Genomic DNA, 25,266 nt, shown 5'->3' on the forward strand with positions numbered 1-25,266 from the left:
AACGAAAATAAATTTATAGGGTCCAATTTTGAGGTTCGTTTCAAAAAAATTAACTAGCAAGTCATTGACTTTTAATTTAATGCAAAAAATGATTAATTACTTCATTTTTTTTTTCTTTGTAGAATTTTTTGTGACTAAATTTTTTTGAAAAATTTATTCGTACGGAGTAAATTTTAAGAGGGGAGTAAAAATTGAAGGCCGTGCCCGCATGGAAAAATGTATATGTGAAAAATATACTCATAAATATATGTCAAATATAGAAATATATATTTTGACATAATTTTTTTTGCATTAAATTCTATGTGCGCATATATGGTTACATATATGTGTAAATATATGTTTATGTATAAGACGGCGTATATGTTTGCATATATTCTCATATATAAGTCACATATATTTTACATATACGCCAACATATATTTTTACATATATGTTTATATATATGTAAAAATATATTTTTACATAAATTTTGACATATATACTAAATATATTTTGACTTACATATTTGTGTCTATACGAGCATATATATAAAAATATATGCAGACATATATTTTTTCATATATTTTTGTATGTATACCCACATATATTCCCTAGACTTTTTCAGAGTTTTTCAGAGTAAAGTCCGAAAAATTTCCACTAGGGATTTCAGGTATTGAAAATAAAAAAAAATTCATGTAAGTTTGCGATATTGTAACAAATATGTTGAAATATATATCAACATATATTTGCATATATGTAAATATATATGTTTCTATATAGATTAATATATATGTGAATATATATATGTATGTTGATACATATATTGAGATATATACTTTCGTACATTTTTATATATATGCAGACATATACATTGACGTATATAAGAACATATATGTCTGCATATATTTCTTATATATTCCACGTATATCCTGACATCTATGAAATCATACATGCATACATTTATATCAACATATAACTGAAAATATATGTGACGTATATTTTTTTTGTGTACATATATTTTGTATATATCACATATATGTCATGTATATTTTCGACACATATATTTTTTCATGCGGGTGGGTTCGAATCCAGTGAACGTTTTTTTAAAATAAAATTTGAAAATTTTTTTGTCTATTAACAGGAACTCAGTGAAAATTGACTAATTTTTTTTTTCAAATTTGGTTACGGTTTGCAAAAAGTCGGCAAGTTGATTACCTAGAGAGCGCGGGAAATTCAAAATTTTTAGTAATAAAAACATTTTTTAAATTTTCCTTGTCTGAATTATTTTATCAAGAAGTAAAACAACGGACCCGAGGTAAAATGGGCCACGATTACCGTAAAAAAAATTTTCATACTAAAAATTTCAAATTTCCCGCGCTCTGGGTCATCATCAACTTGCCTGTCTTTTGACGAACCATAACTGGGCTTAAAAAAAAGTGAGTCTCAATTTACCCCGGGTTCCCGCCTGTAAAATCCGTTACTAAAAAACGTAAAAAAAATAATGTCTACAATAACAATTCGAGTGTTTTAAATACTAGCATAGCCTGAAAAATTCCTTCTTACCCGTACGACCTAAGGCGAGGATAAGCAAAAAAAAATAAGAGATGCGTAAAAAAATGAATACATTAAAAGAGGGCGGTGCTTACGCAGATAAAATAATAATAATAAGACATAAAAAATAGTGCATAGTCTATATAAAGAAGCCATAGTCTCACGGTATAGGGTCAGGTAAGATAAAAGGGTATAGTCACTTTTCTACCCCCATAATATAACAAGAAAAAGCCTGGATAGTTATGGAGCAAGCAAGCAGGCCAAGAGAGTGGGGGTTAAAACAACCCCCAGATATGTTGTTGCACACCGGTCGAAAAATAAAAGAATCACCCTAAGCTGCGATAGCCGACCCAGTGATGTCTCTTTAATTTTTATTAATGACTGCCGATTTGAATATTTTTGTTGCATAAGTGATATGGGAACAAACGTCTATAACTAAACATTTTAAGATTTCTCGCCTCAGGCTACTAATAGTCATATATTTGTATATGTTATGTTATATATATTTGAATATATGTGCAATATCAGGCTCCATTTTCATTTTTTAAATTAAACGTGACACAGACGTCGCTCCATGTGCTTAGACATTTTTTTTCACTAAATAAAGCCATCGATCATAATTATCCGGTTGGTGGAAATATAAAAGTAAGTTTGTGCTTTAATTATTTTTTTGATTTATTTATTTTATTGTGGACTAAATTTTGTCTGAAGGTTGACTTTTAAACCATGGAATTTAAGGTGAAATTCGTCATATTTTTTGTGCAGAAAATTTTTAGAAAAATTAATGACATTTTTTTTCCTTCAATTAAATTTTGGGAATTTTCGATAAATTTTATGTGACATTTTTATTGGGACTTTGGATGCAATTATTTATGAAAGTATTGAGTTTATGAAAAAAATCAATGTGACCTTTTTTGTAGAAAATTTTGCGCTCTACAAAAAAGGTTGGAGTAGTTTTTTTTATATAAGTGATCTTTAAGGACTTATTTTAAAAAATTCCGCGACGTTTATTTTTTTAGAAAATTTTTTGCTGGATATTTTCATTAAAACTTTGAACTCTTATATTTCGGAAACTATTCATTTTATGAAAAAAATATAAGAGACCTTTTTTGTAGAGCGCAAGATTTCCAACAAAAAAGGTCCTGACAACTTTTTTCTCCGACTGATCCTTCAGGATTTATTTCAAAAAATTCAATGACATGTTTTTTTACAGAAAATTTTTCGTTTGATACTTTCATTTAAACTTTAAATTCTCATATTTTGGAAACTATTCATTTTACGAAAAAAATATAAGAAACCTTTTTTGTAGAACGTAAAATTTCCTATAAAAAAGGTTCTTATAATTTTCACCCTCAAACTGATCCTTCCGGGTTTATTTAAAAAAAACCAGTGAAATTTTTTGCTAATCTAAAAATTCCGATTAAATTTGTGACTCGAAGTAAAAAAACATGTAAAAGTAAAATATGTCAGTATATATAGTTAATATTATTTTAATTAATAGAAGCAATTCCGGTTACAAGAGCCCGATAGTTGTAATAAAAATTAAATACTCGTATGGTAGTCGTAAAGCTCATGTATAATATACTCAAGGATTTCTATTGGCTATAAAGTAATATGTCGAGCCCCTTTACTGGTTAACTGATGGTTACTGATGTTCTCTTGCGAACAGAGACTTCAGTGTTACATATTCCCGGGCCACGTGTTCCATATGTGATGAAAAACAGACGCTTACTTTACCTCGAGATATAATATCAAGTTGTACGTAACTCTATCCAAAGTATGCATCACTACCTTTTTTAATAAATTAACTTAAACTTATTAACTCGATACTCATTTTTTTCCTTTACTTCAACGTGACCGAAATTTTGTATCATTAAATTTGCCATTTATTTTTTGGCGGTTTAAAAACTTTTGAATCCCTGAAAATAACGAAATCTAGTTATCGAGAGAGTACTTCAGTAAGACGATTAATGAGACTTTTTGCTTGAGTTATTGAGTTTCTGGAGTTCGTCTACTCTATTATACTTTATTATCAATATATATATGTATATATGTATGTACTGTGTGAGTTTAAAGTCATTGAAGTGGCTATTGAAAGCCACTCTTATGATCCAACCCATCGACACTTTTCATTTTTGCTATTTTTTGTCAAACATTTTTTTTTTTAATCGATATTCAATTTATTTTTACTACAAATAATATAGAAAATATTTAAAATTCAATTTTTAATATAAAAAAATTTTTTTTAATGAAAGTTAAAAAAAACCGCGATCGGGATTCGAACCCGCGACCTACGGGTAATTTAATACTAGGCTACTAATTGTTTTTGTTAATTGAAAGATAATTAACGTAATTTGTTATTGAGGTCTAATTTCGAAATTTGGAAATCTTATAAAATGAAAAAAAAATTTTTAAACCGCGACTGGATTCAAATCTCTGACTCATTTTTAAAAAGTAAAGCCTCAATATTTTGATAAAAATTAATTTTTGAAAATTTGAAATGAGACCAAAATGGAAAATTTTTAAGACGGCTTCAAAAATTAGACATTTTTTAATTCGTTCCGCAATTTTCTACTTTACGTTGCGCCACTCTGAGGTCTGCGGTTCGAATCCCGCGCAGGATTTTTTCCAATTTTTTTTTTTTAAATAAAATGCCAAATAATGACTTGATTAAATTTATTCGGCAATAAATTAATGACACTCGATAAAATAATTTTTTGAACCCAGTCCTTAAACCGCTGAAATATTAATCAGGCATTCAGTCAATAAGAAAATTAGCGATATCCGTTTCCCGAGTACTAATGCCAATAAAAAAGTACTTGAGCTGTCGGGAAAATGGTAACTCAACGTCTAGACGAGGAAAGGACATAAAACAGTGAACTGAAGGAGCTAATCAGCCGACTTGATATTTAAAAAAAAAGAGCAAGAAAATTTATCCACATTTATTTATCGTCGCAGCGTTCGACAGAATCACGAGCCCCATTTCTCCACCATGGACTCTTGAACCCACACCCTGTTTGGTAGCACAAGCCCGTTTACTGAGTGCACTGGTAAAACAGCCCCTTAAAACGGTTTTACTGCCCTGCACGACGCGCAACGACGTCTAGACACCAGGGCCGTAAAGTTTGACCTACTCACCCCCAACTACCACCTACTCTCTGTACCCTCACCAGCCCACCCCCTTATCCACCCTCAGTTGTTATACTCTCCCATTTCTCTATTTTCTCATCTCATTCTTCGTTTCTTTTCTCGTTTTTTGTTTTTGTTTATTTTTCTCTTATTTTTTCCTCTCGAAATATTCGAGATTTTATATTTTCTACGTCTTCATATATTTTTACCCTCGAGCGTTTTTACCTGTACTTATACTTGAGTCTCAAAAAAAATTATTATTATTATTATTATTATTATTATTAATTGATTATTATTATTATACTTATGATTTTTCGTTTAATAAAATATCCCGTTTAAAAAAAAATTAATTATTGTTTTTATTATTTATTTAAATAAGTTATCGATAATAAATCCTGTTATAATTTATTTGAGGGAACATCAACCTTTAAGTCAAAATTCATTTTTTTTCTTTTTTTTTTTGTATAGATCATTCATTTGTGGATAATAAGTATATATTGTGTAACGCGGGACAATAATCGCGGGAAAAATAATAGTGTCGGCTGAGGAACTGCCGCCAAAAGTTTAAACTTAAAACTTTATTTCTTGCAGATAAATAATTTAAATATCAACATAATTTTTTATTGTAAAAATATAAAGATGATCGCGTTATTTTATATTTTATTAAACATGTTTTAATTTAAACAACAGAGCCGACAAGTTTATTTATTAAAATAATAATTTAAAATAAAATTACGGATGAGAAGCCTCGAAAATAAATTATTCATTACACAAATAAATATATTTTTATCGATGTTAAGTATAGATAAATAATTAAATAATATTATAAATAAACTTTAAGATGTCGATTATTATTTTATTGTTATTTTTACCGGTACTTTATTTTTATTGTTCGAGGGAAAATTTGATCGGATAAAAATTCCACCGGCTGAAAATTAAAAAAAAATCTTTTGATAATTGTAATTGACTCAATCCGATGCCAGCCGACCAAATGCTATTTTTAATTACGCAAGATTATAAATAAATTATTTTATAAAAATCTGTCAATTCGCGATTTAAAAGGTTTCTTTGAATTATAATTCATTTATATATATAAAGAATTTAACGTCTTCTTTTAATCGAGTAATTCTATCCTAAAGTTTTAAACTCGTTATACATTCGCCAGCTTGGGTACGCAAGCCACGTGTTGTCTGAATTTAAAACCGCGTTAAATAAAAATTAAAAAAAATATTTTTATATCACCGATCAATTTTCATATTTTATTTAAATAATATCTCGTTGTTTAAATTAAAATAACTTGAAAACCACTGGGTTTAAATGAAAATTCACAAGGACATTATTTGCAGTAAATTTAATTCTCTACAAAAAAGTATTCAATAATTTTTTCCGTAACTTCAATAGTTTTCCCAAAATTTTCATTTAAAATAAAAAACAATTTTTCTTACAATATCGGAATTTATTTTCGAACCACATTTCTGACTAAACTATCAAAGATACGACAAAAACACATGAGTACAATTTTATAGCAAATTAAATTCCCTACAAAAAATACAAATGGTTTTTTTAACTACAGCCAATAGTTTAGTCGGAAATAAAATGTAAGCCGAAAAATTTCCATTATGTACTGAAGAATTTAAAATTTCTAATTTTTCATCCGAAAAAAGTTCTATAATAATAATAATAATATAAAAAAATTCAAGCTATTTAATTTAATAATGCTTTTCACGAAATTCTTGAAACTATAAAACGGATAAGCCAATAAAGAATGGAAGGATTGAATATAGAGAAAGAAAATAACAAAAAAGTTAAAACTAAAACGAGAGAATGAGAATGAGGAGTGTGTAGGGGGTGGGTGTGTGGGTGAGTGGGTGAGTGGGTGGAAGTGGGAGTGGGAGTAAAATAGAAGGAGTATAAAAGAGTGTGGGGTAAAATGCATTTTCCCGTTTATACTGTAACGACTTTCGGTTTAGTGTAGCGACGTGGCAAGGGGCACTGAGACACAGGAGATGAGGGTGCGGGGGTGGGGGCGGGAAAAATACCAACGGGTAGTAGAGATTGAGGGTAAAATATATACATATATATAAAACACATATGTGTGTAGACGTATAGGTTTATGGGTTTTTCCGCGAGCAGGCCGTGGATATCCCGCGTCTGGTGGCTCTGCAACTTGAACTTCTATATGATGCCGCGCTACCGCTTTTCTAGTGTACGGTTATAAAAATTTAACTGCGAATTGTCTGCAGACTACCCTAGTGCAGAGAGAGTTCTATGGCGCGATGTTATGACCAAGAATGGGAATTTCCCGGTTATAACCTAAGATAGTCTTTTAACAAAAAAACTGTCTGGGTCGTGGCGTATACTTGTGTTATGCTCCCCCTTTTATTTGGGTCAGGCTTTCAAAACTTTATTTGTTTTACCTCTTTTATATTTTATAACAACTAAAAACTATATTTCATTCCTATCAACAATCTTATTTATTTTTATTTTAACTGTCTAATAAAATTAAGACGAAAAATCCGCGATAGCAATGGAAGGCTATTAGATTTTTCTTTTTAAGTCGACGATGACTTTAAATGGGGAGAAAAAAATTATTTATTAAAAGGGAGGGAAATATACGGGTGGCATTAATTTTTAAAATTGCGCGGGCGAATTATAAAAATAATGAAAAGATGAAATAAATATTTTTGGGCGGGTACTGATCGTGATTTGAATTAAAAAATTTTTAATTTACCAGAAATTTTATTTAACTTTTTTTAAAAATAATAAATTGTTTTATAAATTCTCAATAAGCTGGGGTAAGATGGCGGTGTAGGAAAATGGGCAGAAATGTTTTTTTTTGGTTAAAAATATTATTATTTTTATGAGGCTGGTTGCTGTTATTTAATTTATTAGACATAAAAATAAAAACTCGAGCAGATTATTTATTTGTTTAGTCTTTAAATAACCACAAGTCATTTATATATACGACCAACAAACCTTTTTTATTTTAAATATTATTTTTTTCTTTCGACTTTGCCGAGTTACTATTTAGCTGCTGAATAAAACAAACATTTATTTGATAATTTATTTGATAAATTGCTCATAGTCTTTAATTTTAAATAAAATGATATTTTAAAATCTCATTTAAAATAATTATAAATATAAATTTATTTTCTCTGTAACTTTCCCAATTGGCTTTGGTCTCTCTTACGTTCATTTTTATTATTTTTTAAACTTTTTTTTTAAGTCAAATAACATTTGAAATAATTAACTGGGATTAAATCGTTTATCTAAATAATAATAACGATACTTTTATTTAATCTGTAAAATTTAAATTCGTCAAGTAGAAAACAAGTCGTTAATATTTTATTATTATTTTAAATTCTCTTATGATTTATTATTTTTTCCAGCCTTTAACTCCAGATTATTTTGTTGTCTGCCCAAAGGACATCGCCCTTTTGCTTTTAATTATTATTTTTAATTATCGTTCCAATCGTCGAGTCTAAAGCGAGTGGAAAAAATTTTTCTGCCTTTTTGGTCTAGGCGCGAATTATTTAAATTCAAAATAATTCGATCATCCATTAAATTAAATATTTAACTTATTTTCAAAGCTAAGAAAATCAGCCATTAAAAATTTTCACAATTTTTTTTAAATTATTTAAAAAATTTAATTTTCCATTTTATCAAAAATTTTTCCATCAAAACCAAAATTACTTTTAAAAAAATTTTCTAATATTTTGGCTCACATTAAAAAAATCACAATTCATTTTACATAAAAAAACCGATCCATTTTACCTCTGAAAAAATATTTCCAAACTCTACAGCTCCCTAAATATTCCCGCTCATAAATAAAGTCTATTTTAAAAATAATGTTTATAAAAAATGTGTTGATACTAAAACACCCGTAATACAAAACCTTCTCAGCAGCAGTCCCAGTCTCTTCTTTATCAATCAGAATGTGTAAAAGTTTGTAACGAGAGCCAAGTGATAACTTTAAGAAAAGAATAAGAAGAAGTAAAAAGAGAGCGATTGAATGCCAACTGTTGAGTTTTATCACCCGTACCTCTTTTTACTCCAATCTCTGTAGTTTACTCTAGATCTACAGTCTACACCCTTCTCCCTTCTCCCTTTCCCTCTACTCTACTCCCTACCCTTACCCCCTACACTCTACTTCAAACTCTCCATCTAGAATTTAGACTCTTCTGTATACAAGAAACTAACCAAGTAGTATATATATATATATATATATATATATATATATATATATATATATATATATATATATATATATATATATATATGTAGCATATGTCGTCAATTTTTACAAGATACAAGTCCTAAGATACCGAGCAAGTCACACGATCGCTCACCACATGTGTATTAAATTTTAAATTTTCTCCCTCTTCCTCCTTGTTCATCTTCGCCTTCATCTTCTTGTTCTTAACAAAATTTCGGGGCTAAATTATATAGGACTACTCGAAAAATACTTAGACTCCTATCTCTTTCTCAAGAGTCAAGAGTCGAAAGCCAAGAGGCTGACATGTAAAAAAAAAAAATAAAATAAAATAAAATAAAACATGTTAGATAGGAGTTTAAAATTGTGGGAACACATGTGTTTTATGTTTAAATATTAATCTTCCCACTGTCTATGTATTAAATGGATGAACCGGGAGTTAGTGTGGGAGGTAGAAGTCTGTGAGTGTGAGTATGTGAGGATAAGAGGGTTCAGTTACAGAATAATTCGTCCGAGTTATTTATTAATTGCAGAGTTTGTTGATATGGGAGATAGAGGGGATGGATTATATTTATTTGAATGTTTGGATGTGTTGGCGGGGTTTTTAAATTTAGTAGAGGTTTTTTAGTCCGGGAAGGGGTGAGCTGTGTTCTTAGTAGGTGGTTAATTAAGGGCAACCCTTGAGAGACATTTGTCCAGCTGCTGTCAATTTATCAGGAATGACATCGATCGCTTTGGGAAGAAATAAGAGCTTGTCTATGCATGGGGTTTTTTAGCTCGTGGGTTTGTTGGTGACCGGTCGAGGAGGGGAAAATTCAAAATACTTTGGGAGAGAATATTTGAATTTTTTGGAGGAATTTTGTTTGGGGATTTAGTAGGGAAGGGGTTTTGAATTTAAAATGGGGGGGAAAGTATTGAGTTTAGAGAAAAAATGAAAGAGAGGTTTTTTGTAGAGAATTTAATTTTGAATAAAAATGGTCATGGGAAATTTTTATGTAAAGTTGATAGTTTATGAGTTTTGTTTATTTTAAAATTAAATGGAGTGATTTGGAAAATTTGAAAAATTTTGGAGTTTAAATTTAAATTGGCGGGAAAATATTGAGTTTAGAGAAAAAATGAATAAGAAGTTTTTTGTAGGGAATTTAATTTTGAATAAAAATGGTCATGAGAAATTTTTATGTAAAGTTGATAGTTTATGAGTTTTGTTTATTTAAAACTAAATGGAGTGATTTGGAAAATTTTGGAGTTTAAATTTAAATTGGCGGGAAAATATTGAGTTTAGGGAAAAAATCAAAGAGAGCTTTTTTGTAGAAAATTTGATTTTGAATAAAAATAGTCCTAATAAATTTTTATGTGAAAGTGTTAGTTTACGAGTTAACTTGATTTGAAAATTTACTATATTTAAATTATGAAATAAAACGTTTAAAATATTATTAGACTAAAAAAAAATAATAACACTCAAGAATATTCAAATCTCTAAATCTAGTGACCAAACCCTCTGTCTTGTTTTATCCCTCAGTATATTATTCTCCAACAATTAACAAAATGCTTACCTACAACCGCTCAACTTTAAATCTCACCCTTTCCACCGAAAAAATTCTAGCCCCGAATAACCCCGAAGTCAAAAAAAATAATTCCATAAAATTTTTACCCTCTCAAATTTCCGTTCTCGACTCACCCCCGAAAAAATAAAAAGACCAAACCCTCAGCAAAAAAATAATCGTCTGGACACTGACGTCATATCTTACAAGTTGAGCTAGGTCGCTTACCCCCTTTCCCTCAGAGAAAAAACCCAGCATATCACATCTTTATCTCACAGCGCCGAAAAAAAGCTCGTTCGCTCGCAGAAAGGACGCCGGGCGTCGTGGCGTTCGGCTGATCAATACGCCTCGTACGCGGACGGTCACGCATGTGCAGGGAGAGAAAAAAAGGCACCCTCTTTTTTTCCACCTTCTTTTCATCCACCCCTCCCCCTCTCTTTCAACCCCCTTCTCATCCCATCGTCTCCGTCTCCGTCTCGGTCTCGGTCTCTATCTCCATCTCCTCTTTCTAGGCTGCCCGATTTTTTTCCTCCTGTTACCTCCTGCATTTTTTACGCCTTTTTTTTACTCACCCTCTCGTACGCGAAGCTTTGAGGCGCCCGGGGGTGGTTAGTATCCTCCCAGACCCTCTTTCCCCGCCTTTGCTTCATCGCTATTTTTTTTTCCTCTTCCCCCCCTTCTTTACTCATTACTTTTTTTTTTCTTTATTCACTACATCTCCCTCTTGCTTCTCCTCTTCCCCTTATCCTCCTTCTTTCCACCCCCACCTCACCCCATCATCCTCTCTACCCATGGCTTCTTTTCGTCGGCGTCCTTTTGCTATCGAAGCTCTCGCCTATTGTACCAATACTTTCTTGCATTCTCCCTCACAAGCACATCGGCTTTCTCATCCCCCGTAAAAGTATTTTTTTTTTTTTTTACTTTTTTTAGTCATGTCTTTTTTTCCCTTTCTCCACTTTATACCTTTCTTTCACTCGTTTTTACCAAGCTCTGAAGCTCCAACATATATTTATATATATATACATATATATACAAGAAGAGGAACCAATACAAGAGGAGGTAAAGCCTCCGAAACCCACACAAGTCCATCGGTACGAGACCTGCCGTACTCTATCTGACGAGCCGCAGGGGTGGAAAAAATACTCCCCCAGTATCTTTTTATTTTTTCTTTAGACATTTTATTTTATTTAACCTTTTTTTTAAACCCCACCATCGTCTATGAGCAAAGTCTCGGCTCCTCCGATGCCTCACATGGCTGCTTCCAAACTCCCAAGCTCCTGGTTACGTGTTAATTCTTTTTTTTTTTATTTGTTATTTATTTATTTTTTGCTTCGGGTTTGTATGCACGGTTCTCCGCTGTATAGACAGACTTGTAGTTTATTTTTTTAATCGAAACAATTTTCTAACCTTTTTTTGGTTATGCATTTTTCAAACAAATTTCGAGGCTGGCTTGTTTTTTATTTATTTCAACGGCTAAGCTTGAGAAAGGGTCGAAAATGGAAGACTTTTTACTGAGGATTCAATTGACCAGTGAAAAAAAATTTTTTTTTTGTAAAAAGGATTTTTTGAAAATTTTTATAGTTGAAAATTGGAAATTTTTTTGAACTTTTTTATATTAATTTTTATTTTTAATTTTATGGCCTAACTATTGGAGATACGGTAAAATTTATAACAACATTTTTTATAGGAAATCAAATTTCCTACAAAAAAGTATTCGTTGAATTTTTTGATAAAATCAATAGGTAACCCGTAATTACAATTTGAAATAAAATACTTTTAATAATGAATTTTGATCATTATATTTTTTTGTAAATTCTTTTTGTAATTTGCAGATTAAATATTGAAAATATGAAAAAAATGTATGAGACCATTTTTGTAGCAAATTAAATTTCCTACAAAAAAGTATTCATTGAATTTTTCGATAAAATCAATAGGTAACCCGTAGTTACAATTTGAAATGAAATACTTTTAATAATGAATTTTGATCATTATATTTTTTTGTAATTTATTTTTTTAATTTGCAGCTTAAGTATTAAAAATATGAAAAAAATGTATGAAACCATTTTTGTAGTAAATTTAATTTCCTACAAAAAAGTATTCGTTGAATTTTTTGATAAAATCAATAGGTAACCCGTAGTTACAATTTGAAATAAAATACTTTTAATAATGAATTTTGATCATTATATTTTTTTGTAATTTATTTTTTTGATTTGCAGCTTAAATATTAAAAATATGAAAAAAATGTATGAGACCATTTTTGTAGTGAATTTAATTTCCTACAAAAAAGTATTCATCGAATTTTTCGATAAAATTAATAGGTAACCCATAATGAAAATTTGAAATAAAATACTTTTAATAATGAATTTTGATCATTATATTTTTTTGTAATTTATTTTTTTAATTTGCAGCTTAAGTATTGAAAATATGAAAAAAATGTATGAGACCATTTTTGTAGCAAATTAAATTTCCTACAAAAAAGTTCTTATCAGTTTTGTTCTCAAATTAAATCCTACAGATAAAATGAAACAAAACTAAACAAAAAGTTTCAAATTTTTTTCAATTAGTAAAATTATCTAATAATAGTCCATTGAAAAAAAAAATTTCCATTATTTCTTGGTCACGTAAAAAGAGCGCAGATGAATAAATAATAAATGTCAATGAGTCTTTATTTCCACATTTCGTGATAAAAAATATCCACATACATTTATACACCCATCCATATATTTAATATACTACTATATATATATTCATTAAAAAAAAAATATAAAAAAATACAATAATAAAAAAGCCGAGCCAATCGATTGGCTCCGACCGATTCCGACCTTAGACCCGGGCAGAAAAAAAGAAAACAAAAAAGTCCAAGCTCAGGATCTTTTTTTGTTAAAAAAAAAACGTACCGCGTCTATCACGCAAGCTCACAAAAAACAAAAAATTATATATAAATTTATATAAATATTTTCTAAACCAACCACAAGACTTCCGGTTAGGAAGCATCACTCAATTTTTTTATATATATATATATCATATATTTTTAACTCACCCCAATTTTTTAAGAATTGAATCTGGATCTGATCATCCCCGGAACTAAAGCTCTTGTAGCCACCCCATATTTTTTTTCTCATTGAGTTGAGTTTAATTTAAGTGGGAGTCAAATTCCATGGAAATTTTCTGTGACAAAAAATTTTATAAAAATAAATTTTCCCATGAATTTTTGTTACGTTTTTGAAGCCACCTGTAGCCGATGCTTCAAGGACTCTGTGTACGATTCGATAGTTATTTATACATATATATAAATATACGTGTAGACTAAAGTCTAGTGGGTCAATAGTCTTTTGAATTTTGAATTAAGTTTGAAGATGATTCGGTTTATTTTTTTTTAAAGTTTGCGTAACGTTTTAGTCGACAAACAACTTGAGAGCAATGCCCTTTAAAGAAAGAAGGGCGAGAGAGAGAGAGAGAGAAAAAGGGGGCGAGGGGAAGGGAAGAAGGGAAGAAAGGAGGAAGAAAACGTGGGTGACTGGGTCATAGGATATCGAATGAGGGATGACCTCGTTTCCCTTCTCAGGACCCTTGGTCAGATATATTTTACCCTACGCAAATATAATTTGTCGTCTTTTTCATGGGATGTGGCCTCGTAGTTTGCTTTCCTTTGCTTGCATTCGTATTCTCTGGGTTAAATTATTGTTTATTTTTATTTTATACTTTTTTTATTCTAGGTCCGGGTGGGTATGAAGGGTTTTAAATTAGAAGGTAATTATTTTTCGTTGGAAAATATGGAGGTAGGGAACGAAATTTATGTGGGGTTTTATAGGAAAATCAGGTTTTTTTTATCGGGTGTAGGAAGAAAATATTGAGGTAGTTTTGGTTGTCATTCTATTTATTGGAAAGAATTTATCAGTAAAAAAAAATTTTTTAGTAAAATATTTCAAAAATTGCGAAATTGGGATTTAATGTTTTTTTGAAAATTCTTAGGTAGGTTTTTGAAGTTTCTCGAATTTTAGTAGAAGAGAAATTTCAAAATTCGAACAGATATCTGGTTTAATAGGAAATTTATGAGATGCCAAATTTTGAATTTATAGTAAAAAAATCATTTCCCCGCTTCCGGTCATCGTAAAAAAATGAAAAAAATTTGACTTCACTTTTTGAAAAGTCGACTTTGATATCAAATTGATAAATAATCCCAAAAAAATTAATTTGGTCCAAAAAAATAAAAATAAAATTTTTGAATTCGGTCAAATTTTGAATTTATAGTACAAAAATCATTTCCGCGCTTCCGGTCATCGTAAAAAAATGAAAAAAATTTTACTACACTTTTTGAAAAGTCGACTTTGATATCAAATTGATAAATAATCCTAAAAAAATTAATTTGGTCCAAATAAATAATAATCAAATTTTGAATTCGGTCAAATTTTGAATTTATATTTAAAATTTCATTTCTCCGCTTCCGGTCATCGTAAAAAAATGAAAAAAATTTTACTACACTTTTTGAAAAGTCAATTTTGATATCAAATTGATAAATAATCCCAAAAAAATTAATTTGGTCCAAATAAATAATAATCAAATTTTTAATTCGGTGAAATTTGGAATTTATATTAAAAAATTCATTTCTCCACTTCCGGTCATCATAAAAAAATGAAAAAAAATTCAATACACTCCTTGAAGTGTCCACTTTAATGTCATTTTAGTCAATTGTCTTAAAAAAATTTCCGCTTCAGTAAAAATAAAGAAAAAACGTCATACAATTTTTTAGCCTAATTTCGAACTTTCAAAAATTCATTTCTCAACCGCAGCCATAAAAAACAAAAAAATTTCATTACATTCCTTCAAGTGTTTGCTTTCATGTCAAATGGGTCAGTCTTAAAAAATTCCACTTCAGTAAAAAAAACGTCACAACTTAAATTTCAATATTTCGGTCTAATTTCGAATTTCAAAAAATTTATTTCTCAACTTCGTGGCCATAAAAAAATCAGTTTACTCTTTCAAGTATTCACTTAAATAAAAAATGTCTAAATTTCCTAAAAAAAAAAAAAAAATTGGCCCTCTGATAAAAAAAAATCTTTAAAATTAGAATAAAAATTAAAATCTAATGTCAAGTGCGTAAAAATTCCCTGACTCAGTTACTGCGCTGTCTCTAAAAAAAAAAATGTTTTTACTTCCAAGGTTTAGCTGTCAAGTTCCAGTTCTAGTTCCGCAGGATCAACTTTTCCCTTGTCTTTGTTACGAAACTTAGTAAATATGCTTCTATTTTGTCCAAGTGTCAAACTGAGACAGAGACACCTTTTAAAATAAAAAAGCGCGAAAGAGAGAGGGATAAAGTACGAAGGGTAGTTGTAGTTGTATAGAGTTAAAATAAGGGGTTGAAGATTTAAATGTTGACTAGATTGGTTGGGGTTGTAGCAGTCTTGTAACTTTGGTCCTGCAAATAACGGACACAGCCAGTTTTAAAACTTTTAAATCTAAACATTTAGCTTTAGATTCAATTGTCGGGTTACATATTTTTATAAAAGAGCTGTTAACTCTTGACGGAAACTATTTCACACCATATATGTACATATATATGCTCGTATACTTTTGTATTATTTTTATTTTATTGTTTCATATTTCGATTCATTTGCATTTTCATTTTCACTTCACTCTTTTCTCCTTTTGTTCATCATTATGAGCACAATGCCCATAAGTACAGAGCTATTATTTAGTTTTTTATTTTTTTTTGTTACTTTGCCGAAGCTTTAATTTAGTTTTTTTGTCTTGTTGAAGCAATGCAACCCCCACGAGAAAGACACGGATTATTGGGGCACTGGACGAGGAGCAAAACAGGGCTACGAGGTAAATTTATACTGCTAATTATTTATTTTATTTTTCGGGGTAGTTATTATTTTTTTTTTATACAGATTCTTACTTTCTGAGACTTAGCATTTTTTGTTACAGGCCAAGATGAATGCTGATCATAACCAATTACAAAAAGGTAATTTTTTTTAATAAATATTTTTTTTTTGAATTTTTTAAAAAATATTTGGAGATGTAGGAGTAAAAATATGAAAAGTTTTTGATATGGACATGGAAAAAAAAAATTAATTAATTTAAAAATTTTATACACTTGTCATTTCTTTTTTTTTTTTTAACCTGCAAGTGTTTGGATGAGATAAAAAAAAAAAAAATTTACTTGATTTTTTGTGAGTAAAAATAAGTGGGGCTGTGTAACTTTTTTTGGTCACGATGAATGAAGTGAAATTTTTTTCGATTTTATCTAGACTAGCAGGTTGAAAAAAAAATATATATATATGTATATGTATATATATATATTAGGGTGCTCCGTTTGAAACGAAGATTTTTTTTTTTTCGTTCCCCATCAAAAATCTTGTTCTACATGTAAAAATAAAAATTCAGTGAAATTTTGAGCTCTTAATAACAATTTTAAGAACTGGAACAACGTCGTTGAAGTTTTCCCATGCTAAAAGCATGTAAATTTTGATTCTTTTCTTTTTATCGAATAAAACTCAGCCCCATATTGACGTATCTTATCGGTTCAAAGTTTTCTTGGAAAAGAATTGTATGCTCTTTGAAAAAGCCTGTATGAGCTTAGCATTACCTTCAACTACAGCCCTCGTGGAAGCCTTGAAAGTCTAATTTCCTACGAAATTAGTGGTTTTTTGTTGTTAACTTGTAAACGGTTGACTTTTGGGAAAAAAAGTACATGACATTTTTTGTAGGAAATTTAGTCTTCTACAAAAAAGTTCTCATAAGTCAAATCTCTAAAATCAATATTTAAAAAGATATATGAACTTTAACTCAGTAAAATTCGAAATTTTAGCTAAATGTCAATGTTCAATACTATACAATATATTCAGTTATTAACTTATGGTAAGTATCAATTAATATATATTTATATAAATTATAAAATGCCCGTAATTATTCATCGAAATTGTTATTAAGTACCAACCTCATTTGCAATTCTTTTCAAAAATTGAATGATTAAAACACAGGTTTGAAGAATCTCGTTCGAATTTTCGATGTCCTTGGGACCTAACAGATGGATTATGTTCAAAAAAATATGTTTTATATAATGATTTTGAATTATAAAACCGTTAATCTTGCACGGAAAAAAATTAATCGTGAATGCAACATGATGCAGTCATGTTGCATTCACATGATGAAATCATGTTGCATTCACATGATTTGTCATGTTGCATTCACATGATAGTCATGTTGCGGTAACATGAGAAAATCATGTTGAATTCACATGATTTGTCATGTTTCGGCTACATGATAATCATGTTGCGGTAACATGAGAAAATCATGTGGCATTCACATGATTTGTCATGTTGCATTCACATGATAATCATGTTGCGGTAACATGAGATAATCATGTGAATGCAACATGATCTTCTCATGTTACCGCAACATGATTATCATGTGAATGCAACATGACAAGTCATGTGAATGCAACATGATTTTTCTCATGTTACCGCAACATGATTATCATGTGAATGCAACATGACAAATCATGTGAATGCAACATGATTTTTCTCATGTTACCGCAACATGATTATCATGTGAATGCAACATGACAAATCATGTGAATGCCACATGATTTTCTCATGTTACCGCAACATGATTATCATGTGAATGCAACATGACAAATCATGTGAATGCCACATGATTTTCTCATGTTACCGCAACATGACTATCATGTGAATGCAACATGACAAATCATGTGAATGCAACATGATTTCATCATGTGAATGCAACATGACTGCATCATGTTGCATTCACGATTAATTTTTTTCCGTGTGACATTTAGCTAAAATTTCGAATTTTACTGAGTTAAAGTTCATATATCTTTTTAAATATTGATTTTAGAGATTTGACTTATGAGAACTTTTTTGTAGAAGACTAAATTTCCTACAAAAAATGTCATGTACTTTTTTTCCCAAAAGTCAACCGTTTACAAGTTAACAACAAAAAACCACTAATTTCGTAGGAAATGAGACTTTCAAGGCTTCCACGAGGGCTGTAGTTGAAGGTAATGCTAAGCTCATACAGGCTTTTTCAAAGAGCATACAATTCTCTTCCAAGAAAACTTTGAACCGATAAGATACGTCAATATGGGGCTGAGTTTTATTCAATAAAAAGAAAAGAATCAAAATTTACATGCTTTTAGCATGGGAAAACTTCAACGACGTTGTTCCAGTTCTTAAAATTGTTATTAAGAGCTCAAAATTTCACTGAATTTTTATTTTTACATGTAGAACAAGATTTTTGATGGGGAACGAAAAAAAAAAAATCTTCGTTTCAAACGGAGCACCCTAATATATATATAAGGCATTCAAGTGTAGATGTTATTAAAAAAATGTAAATATTTGAAAAAATTTAATTTTTGAAAAATTATATATTTTATTTATTTAATGCTGGTAAATATTTTTGATAACTTTAATAGAGAACTTTTTTTCATTGACCTGCGAGTGTAAATTTTTAAAATAAAAAAAAAATAAACGTAAAAAAAAAATTACTAGATTTTTTATCCGGAAATGAAATGAGGCTGCACTATAACTTGTTTTTGGTCCATGAAAGACTTATATGTACCAAATTTACATACATATATGTATAAATACACGTATACATGTTTTTTTAATTTTAAGTAAACACTTGCGGGTTCATAAAAAAATATATACGTCGTTAAAAATAATCAAATTTTTGATTTTCATAATTTATCACGACTATAAATATGAAGTAAAATTTTTGTCCATTTATCAACAATATGACCCCATTAGAAAAAAAAGAACAGAAAATTTTACATGCCCAAAAATATGAAAATTTCTGGTTTTTGATAAAAAAAACTGAATTTTTTTTAGTACAATAATTAAAAAATCGGATGTTTTGATTCTTATGTATCTTAAATATATATATGTATATATATATTTTTTTTTTAATATTGTTCTCTTATTATTTTCTTTTCACTAATTCAGCCTCTTACGTCATAAATGCAAAGTCATAACCGGTTTATATTTTTTTTAACGATCATATATTTACTCACGCACAATATATATATATATATATTATTTTTTCTGTTATTTATTACGGAGAACAAAAATTTGCCCGGACGTTTCCTGAATCTCACACCGTTCCCCGCTAATCTGTCTGGTTTATATCCTAACAATAAAAATAATAATAATGACAACAATAACAACAACAATAATTTAACAATAAATACAAGGTCACTAAATTACGTAACTAAATTAAATATCAAAACTTAAGAATTGACCCTTTGTTGCAAACTTACATACTTTTACTCAGCATTTTTTTTTATTCAAAATAATGAAACCCAAAAAAATTAATTGAGTTATTTACTAGTTGAGCAAAACCGTGCATTTAAATGCAGGCGGTAAAATTTGAATTTTGGCGGGAAATAAATAATTTGAATTTTTTTTTAATTGAGACATTGTCCACTCAAATTTTGTATTAAAAATCTTAAAATTTTTTTGTTGGCCGCAAATTTAGTCACCAATAAATTTACTAAGTGTAAAATTTTTGGTTTTTCGACAAAATGTCACGGCAAATTTTTTTTTTACGCGGATTCGCTGGTTGATTTAATGAATAAAAGAGGGAAAGTTAAAAAAATATATGTATGTTTATATATGGAGGATAGAAAATAGTGCATTTCCCTTTTGTCGAGCTGGCAATGACCCCAGAGAATTACATTTATTGCTATTTTACTTATATATATATATATGTGTATATATTGCAGTACATAACACTAGTACATATTAAGAGATGTTGGCTCACAGCAAATTGAGTAATAGCTCGTAAATGGTTAAGCCACGTTTCCATAAATGTTTTTCACTGTCAATGGCTTTTTACCTAACACGAGTAAAAAGTCCCAAGTGCACATTACGTCTTGTGCTGAACTTGTTACTGGGAATCTAATATTCTGACGGGCATTTTATCAATTATTAATCTAGAGAAGATTAATAAATTTGGAGGTTGGATCGGGGAGAAGGTACGTAGAGAATTTTAAAGAGTAGATTGGGAAGAGATTTAAATGGGGGTTTTATTATTGATAAATTTGGGGAAAGAGGGTGGCTGGGTGGCGGCTGTCTTTGGCACTCAGGTACGAGCGACGATGCAAGAGATGTTTTTATTTTGCTGACCAGCAAATCTCAAGGCAGAGTCCTGATTTACGATACCTCAAATTAGTTAATGACTTTAATTAACTTTTAATAAAATTGTAAATACAATACTTATCATTAGTATGATTTAGTTATTTTTATTTAGATTTTTATTGCATAGAGTGTTGGACACTTTTTATTTCATACCAACACATTATTTAATTTATTTTAACTAAAGTCTTTTAATTATATTTTAGTTAATGTTTTAATTAAGATAACTCGTAAACTATTGAGTTTAAGTTTTAATTTGTAAGGACATTTTTTTTAGGAAATTTAATTCTCTACAAAAAAGTATTGAGTTACTTTTTACGTAAATTCAATAGTTTGTACATAATTTTAATTTTAACAAAAAATTATTATTTAAATCGAAATTTTTTTTATTAAACTTCAATTTAAAATTCACGTTTAATTATTCAAAATTAACGCTAAACTATTAAAGATACGTTAAAAATGTATCAGTACAATTTTGTAGGAAATTAAATTCTCTACAAAAAAGTATCGATTGACTTTTTACCTAAAGTCAATAATTTCGACAGAATTTTAATCTAATCCCCAAAAATTTCTATTTCACTAAAAATTTATTTTTCTGAACTCCGATTTAAAATTCCCGCTCAATTATTTAAAATTCCATCTAAACTATTAAAGATACGTCAAAAATGTGTCAATACAATTTTGTACGAAATTAAATTTTCTACAAAAAAGTACCGAATGACTTTTTACCTAAAATCAATACTTCCGCCACAATTTTAATCTCCCCCAAAAATTTCTATTTCATAAAATTCATTTTTCGAACTCCAATTAAAAATTCCCCCCAAACAATTCAAAATTCCCTCCAAACTATCACCGCTACAGCAAAAATACTTCGATACAATCTCATACAGTAAACTAAATTACCCACCTGAACATTAATAATTAACTTCCCGCGTTTCAAAACGCTCAAAAACTACTAAAATTTCCTCACTTCAACCAAACTTCATCTTTACAATTAAATTCCTCTATCCATAAATGAATAATTACCAAAAAAAAAACCACAAGCAAAATTAAAATTATACTTTATTCCCAACATTGACTAATCACTAGCTTTTTTCCATCCACAATTAATAATTATCTTCAGCAATATTCAACGTAGATAAATTAGCTTCACAATACATCAGACGAAATTTAATATCCACTTACATCCATTCACATTCACACAAACATTAAAATATATATATAAATATATAGTAATGAGCATCTTCACTAAATACTAATATATATTTAATTCAAAAATTTTACCGTTATTTATATTAATATAAATTCATTGAGATATTTTTTTTTATAATTAATTAAATATATATATATATATATATATATATTTTTAGTCGTGATATTTTTATAACTAAGGTCATCTACAGAAATATATACATGTAATATTATATTTTGATCATGTAATATATATATATATATATAAATTTTTAAAAAATAATAAAAGTAAGAGGAAAAAAAAAAAAATATGAAGTTGTTGTTATAATAGTTATGGACATATTAAATTATGCAAAATAAGTTGGCAAATGTCATTGGCTAGCGACAATCGATTAATCGATTTTTTTTTAGTAACTCCGGTTTTACTCTACTGTAACTATAAAATTTAAAAAAGTTGAATTTAAACAAACAATTTTTTTTTACAATTAATAAAGTAAAGAAATTCGGAATAAATCAATTTTTTTTTTTTTTTTTTTTTTTTTTTTTGTGAAAAAAATTTTTTTTGATGCAAAGTACAGTTCTACAGGTGTGTAAGTTAAAAAAAAGCCACGGTCTTGAAAGACATAAAAAGATGTATAAAACGATAGAGTGATCTTGATGGTCTAGACGGTGAGCAGACATATCTATATAGATGTATATATATATAGATATATTACTTTAGCAGTAATATCTTTCACTTTATGATTGACATACTTTCAATCAATTTATTATATTTAAATAGACAGATATTAATATTTAGTTTAATAAAAAAAATTATTTTTAGTTTAAGATTTTTATTGCACTCATTAATAAACATTTAAATGGTATTTTTTAATGTTACTTTGTACCTAGTCATATTTAAATAATAAATTATTCATTTGTGAGATTAATTTTAATTTAAAAAAAAAAAATTGTTTACAATTTATAATTTAATTTTGATTTTTTTTCCTTTCAATTAATATCGGGGCTAAAGGATTCATTTTACGGATAAATTGATCACGGCTTGGATAGGGAATTTTATCTGCTACAAAAATGTTCCTATACATTTTTGTGATATTTCTGATAGTTTAGTCAGAATTATAAATCAAAATTTATCATCAAAAAATATAATGATCAAAATATTCAGAGGTTCTATATTTTACTTGTAATTAAAATTACGTCTTACGTATTGATTTTGAGTGAAAAATTAATCAATACTTTTTTGCAGGAAATTTTATTTGCAACAAAATTGTATTCATACATTTTTTTCATATCTCTGATATTTTAGTCACAATTTTAAATTTAAATTTATTGAAAGTATAATGATCAAAATAAAGGAATTTTTCATGTTTTACTTGTAATGGAAATTATGTCTTACGTATTGATTTTAGGTGAAAAATCAATCAATACTTTTTTTGTAGAGAATTCAATTTGCAACAAAATTGTATTCATACATTTTTGTCATATCTTTGATATTTTAGTCACAATTTAAAATTCAAATTTATTAAAAGTATAATGATCAAAAACATAAGACTTTTTGAAATTTTATAATTTAAAATTACCGCTAAAATATTAATTTTACGAAAAAAATTAATGAGTACTTTTTTGTAGGCAATTAAATTTCCTGTAAATTAGATCCATTCATTTTTCCAAAAATTTAATATTGACCGAGTTATCATACTTCGCGTAAAAAATATAACCAGAATCAATGATTGATAAAAAATAATAATGAACATGTGATAAAAATAAAGTACTGTAAGAATAAATGTATGTTATAAAAATAATATAAGTCTATAGATAAAACTATGATGCACGAAATGTCAGAGAGTAACGCCTCATACTTCGGCGCTGGGACATATGAGTTGAGGAGTCATGATATCTTATAAATTGTGAGAACAAAACTGAGAAGGTTACACCAGAATTTAAATTGTTTAATAAATATTTAAACATATATTTTTATATAAATATTAAGTATAAAGGATAGAGTAAGAGATAGAGGTAGAGAATAAGAATGGAGTTGATGGTGGCCTTGGGGCGGGCAAAGAGCAGATTAACAAAGTGCCTGGATTTGGGCATCATGCGATCTGTGCATTAACGGACCTCTTGGTCAAGAGCCATAAGCAAAATGTATATTACCTCTATATCTTATTGCTTTGGAAGCTATACTCTATGACTTGCGTAATATACGGAACTTTAAAAAATATATGTAAGGTATATTATTGAGTATAGAGTGTACAATAAAATATAGAATGGTGACGAGAAATAGTACTCTGGTTAATTAGAAAAGAGTAAAGGTAAAGGTAAATGTAAAGGAAGAAGATGAAGAAGAAGAAGAAGAAGAAGAGGTTGAGGTTGAGGGTTGCCCAAGGCGCCGGTTTAAACATCTCCAATCACAAGACACTTGATCGCCTCAAGAAATTAGTTTTCTCATCTACACTAAGATTATTTGTGTAAAAATATACTACGAGGTAGTTAAGGTATAAAGTGATCCCTTTTTCAGATTTTAATTTTTGTAAATAAATATTTTTATCCTGACAGTAAGCGCGGGGTAAAATGGGCCCAATTTTTTTAACTGTAGGTAGGGGTACTGTGGGCATCGTGAGACGATTTGGGTCATGCGAAATTTGGTTTAAAAATTTGCAATGGGGTAATATGGTCACCATAGGGTACTTTGAACTCCTAAAGTAAAATTAGTCGTATTTTTTTTTTTTTGGTAAAAAGGGGGCAGTAAGTTCAAAATTTGTTAATTTCGAAATTAGGTCTACAAAATTTTGAAAAAATGAGTTTTCAAAATTAAGATCTATTATTTTTTTTATATCCTTGTAAAAGATCGATTGTGATAACATACCAAATTATTGAGACTTTATTTTATTTAAATTTTCTTTACGTTTTTAAAAATATTTTCATAAATTTTTGACTGTTGAAGTGTAGAAAATTTACTTCGAGATGATAATATGTACCAGAGGTTGGGCAAAGATACTAAATTTTGTTAAAAGGAAATGTAAATAATCGCGTTATAAAATTAAAATCTGAGTAATTGCAATAATTTTAATTACTACTTAATAAAAATTAAATAAAATAATAATTACTGTGCATAAGTATTTAATTGACTATAATTTGTAAATAAAGGCCTTGTAACAATAATTAAAATCCATTTACCTTAATTTGTTTTTGCATATTGACTTTAGAAAATAAATTATTAAGCAAATGATAAATAATTGATTAAATATGACCATAAGTTTGTTGACAAAATTGGCGAAGATTGTATGATAAATATGTCAGATATCTCACGACTAAATTATAATAGACGTTACACAGACATATAAATATATATAGATATATATACATACACATGCGTAGTGGCTATTATTATTGTTATTATGATTACACAGAGCGACAATTTAATGCACACAATTTTATGTATTATAACTCGTTACAATGGGAAATAATTGACAAATTCCCACGAAAATAAAATTACAACTTGTTT

At 28.6% G+C, this 25,266-nt stretch overlaps 1 protein-coding gene and 1 long non-coding RNA gene across 5 annotated transcripts in view; one reads left to right on the plus strand and one right to left on the minus strand.

Annotated features, from left to right (window-relative positions):
- LOC130664823 (zinc finger protein rotund-like) overlaps positions 1-25,266 on the plus strand; it is a 129,485-nt gene that overhangs the window by 57,923 nt on the left and 46,296 nt on the right. For 3 of the 4 annotated variants that reach the window (XM_057464933.1, XM_057464935.1, XM_057464937.1), the window contains exons 3-4: positions 16,171-16,239; positions 16,327-16,378. In XM_057464933.1, the coding sequence (XP_057320916.1) occupies positions 16,171-16,239; positions 16,327-16,378 (121 nt within the window). The remainder of the gene's footprint in view (positions 1-16,170; positions 16,240-16,326; positions 16,379-25,266) is intronic. The other variant, XM_057464934.1, reaches the window with a different exon arrangement.
- LOC130664824 (uncharacterized) overlaps positions 1-25,266 on the minus strand; it is a 77,775-nt gene that overhangs the window by 9,624 nt on the left and 42,885 nt on the right. The window contains exon 2 of the long non-coding RNA XR_008989472.1: positions 13,454-13,581. This is a non-coding gene — a long non-coding RNA (uncharacterized LOC130664824). The remainder of the gene's footprint in view (positions 1-13,453; positions 13,582-25,266) is intronic.

This window comes from Microplitis mediator, chromosome 3 (assembly GCF_029852145.1).
Source record: "Microplitis mediator isolate UGA2020A chromosome 3, iyMicMedi2.1, whole genome shotgun sequence".
Classification (NCBI taxonomy): Eukaryota; Metazoa; Arthropoda; class Insecta; order Hymenoptera; family Braconidae; genus Microplitis; species Microplitis mediator.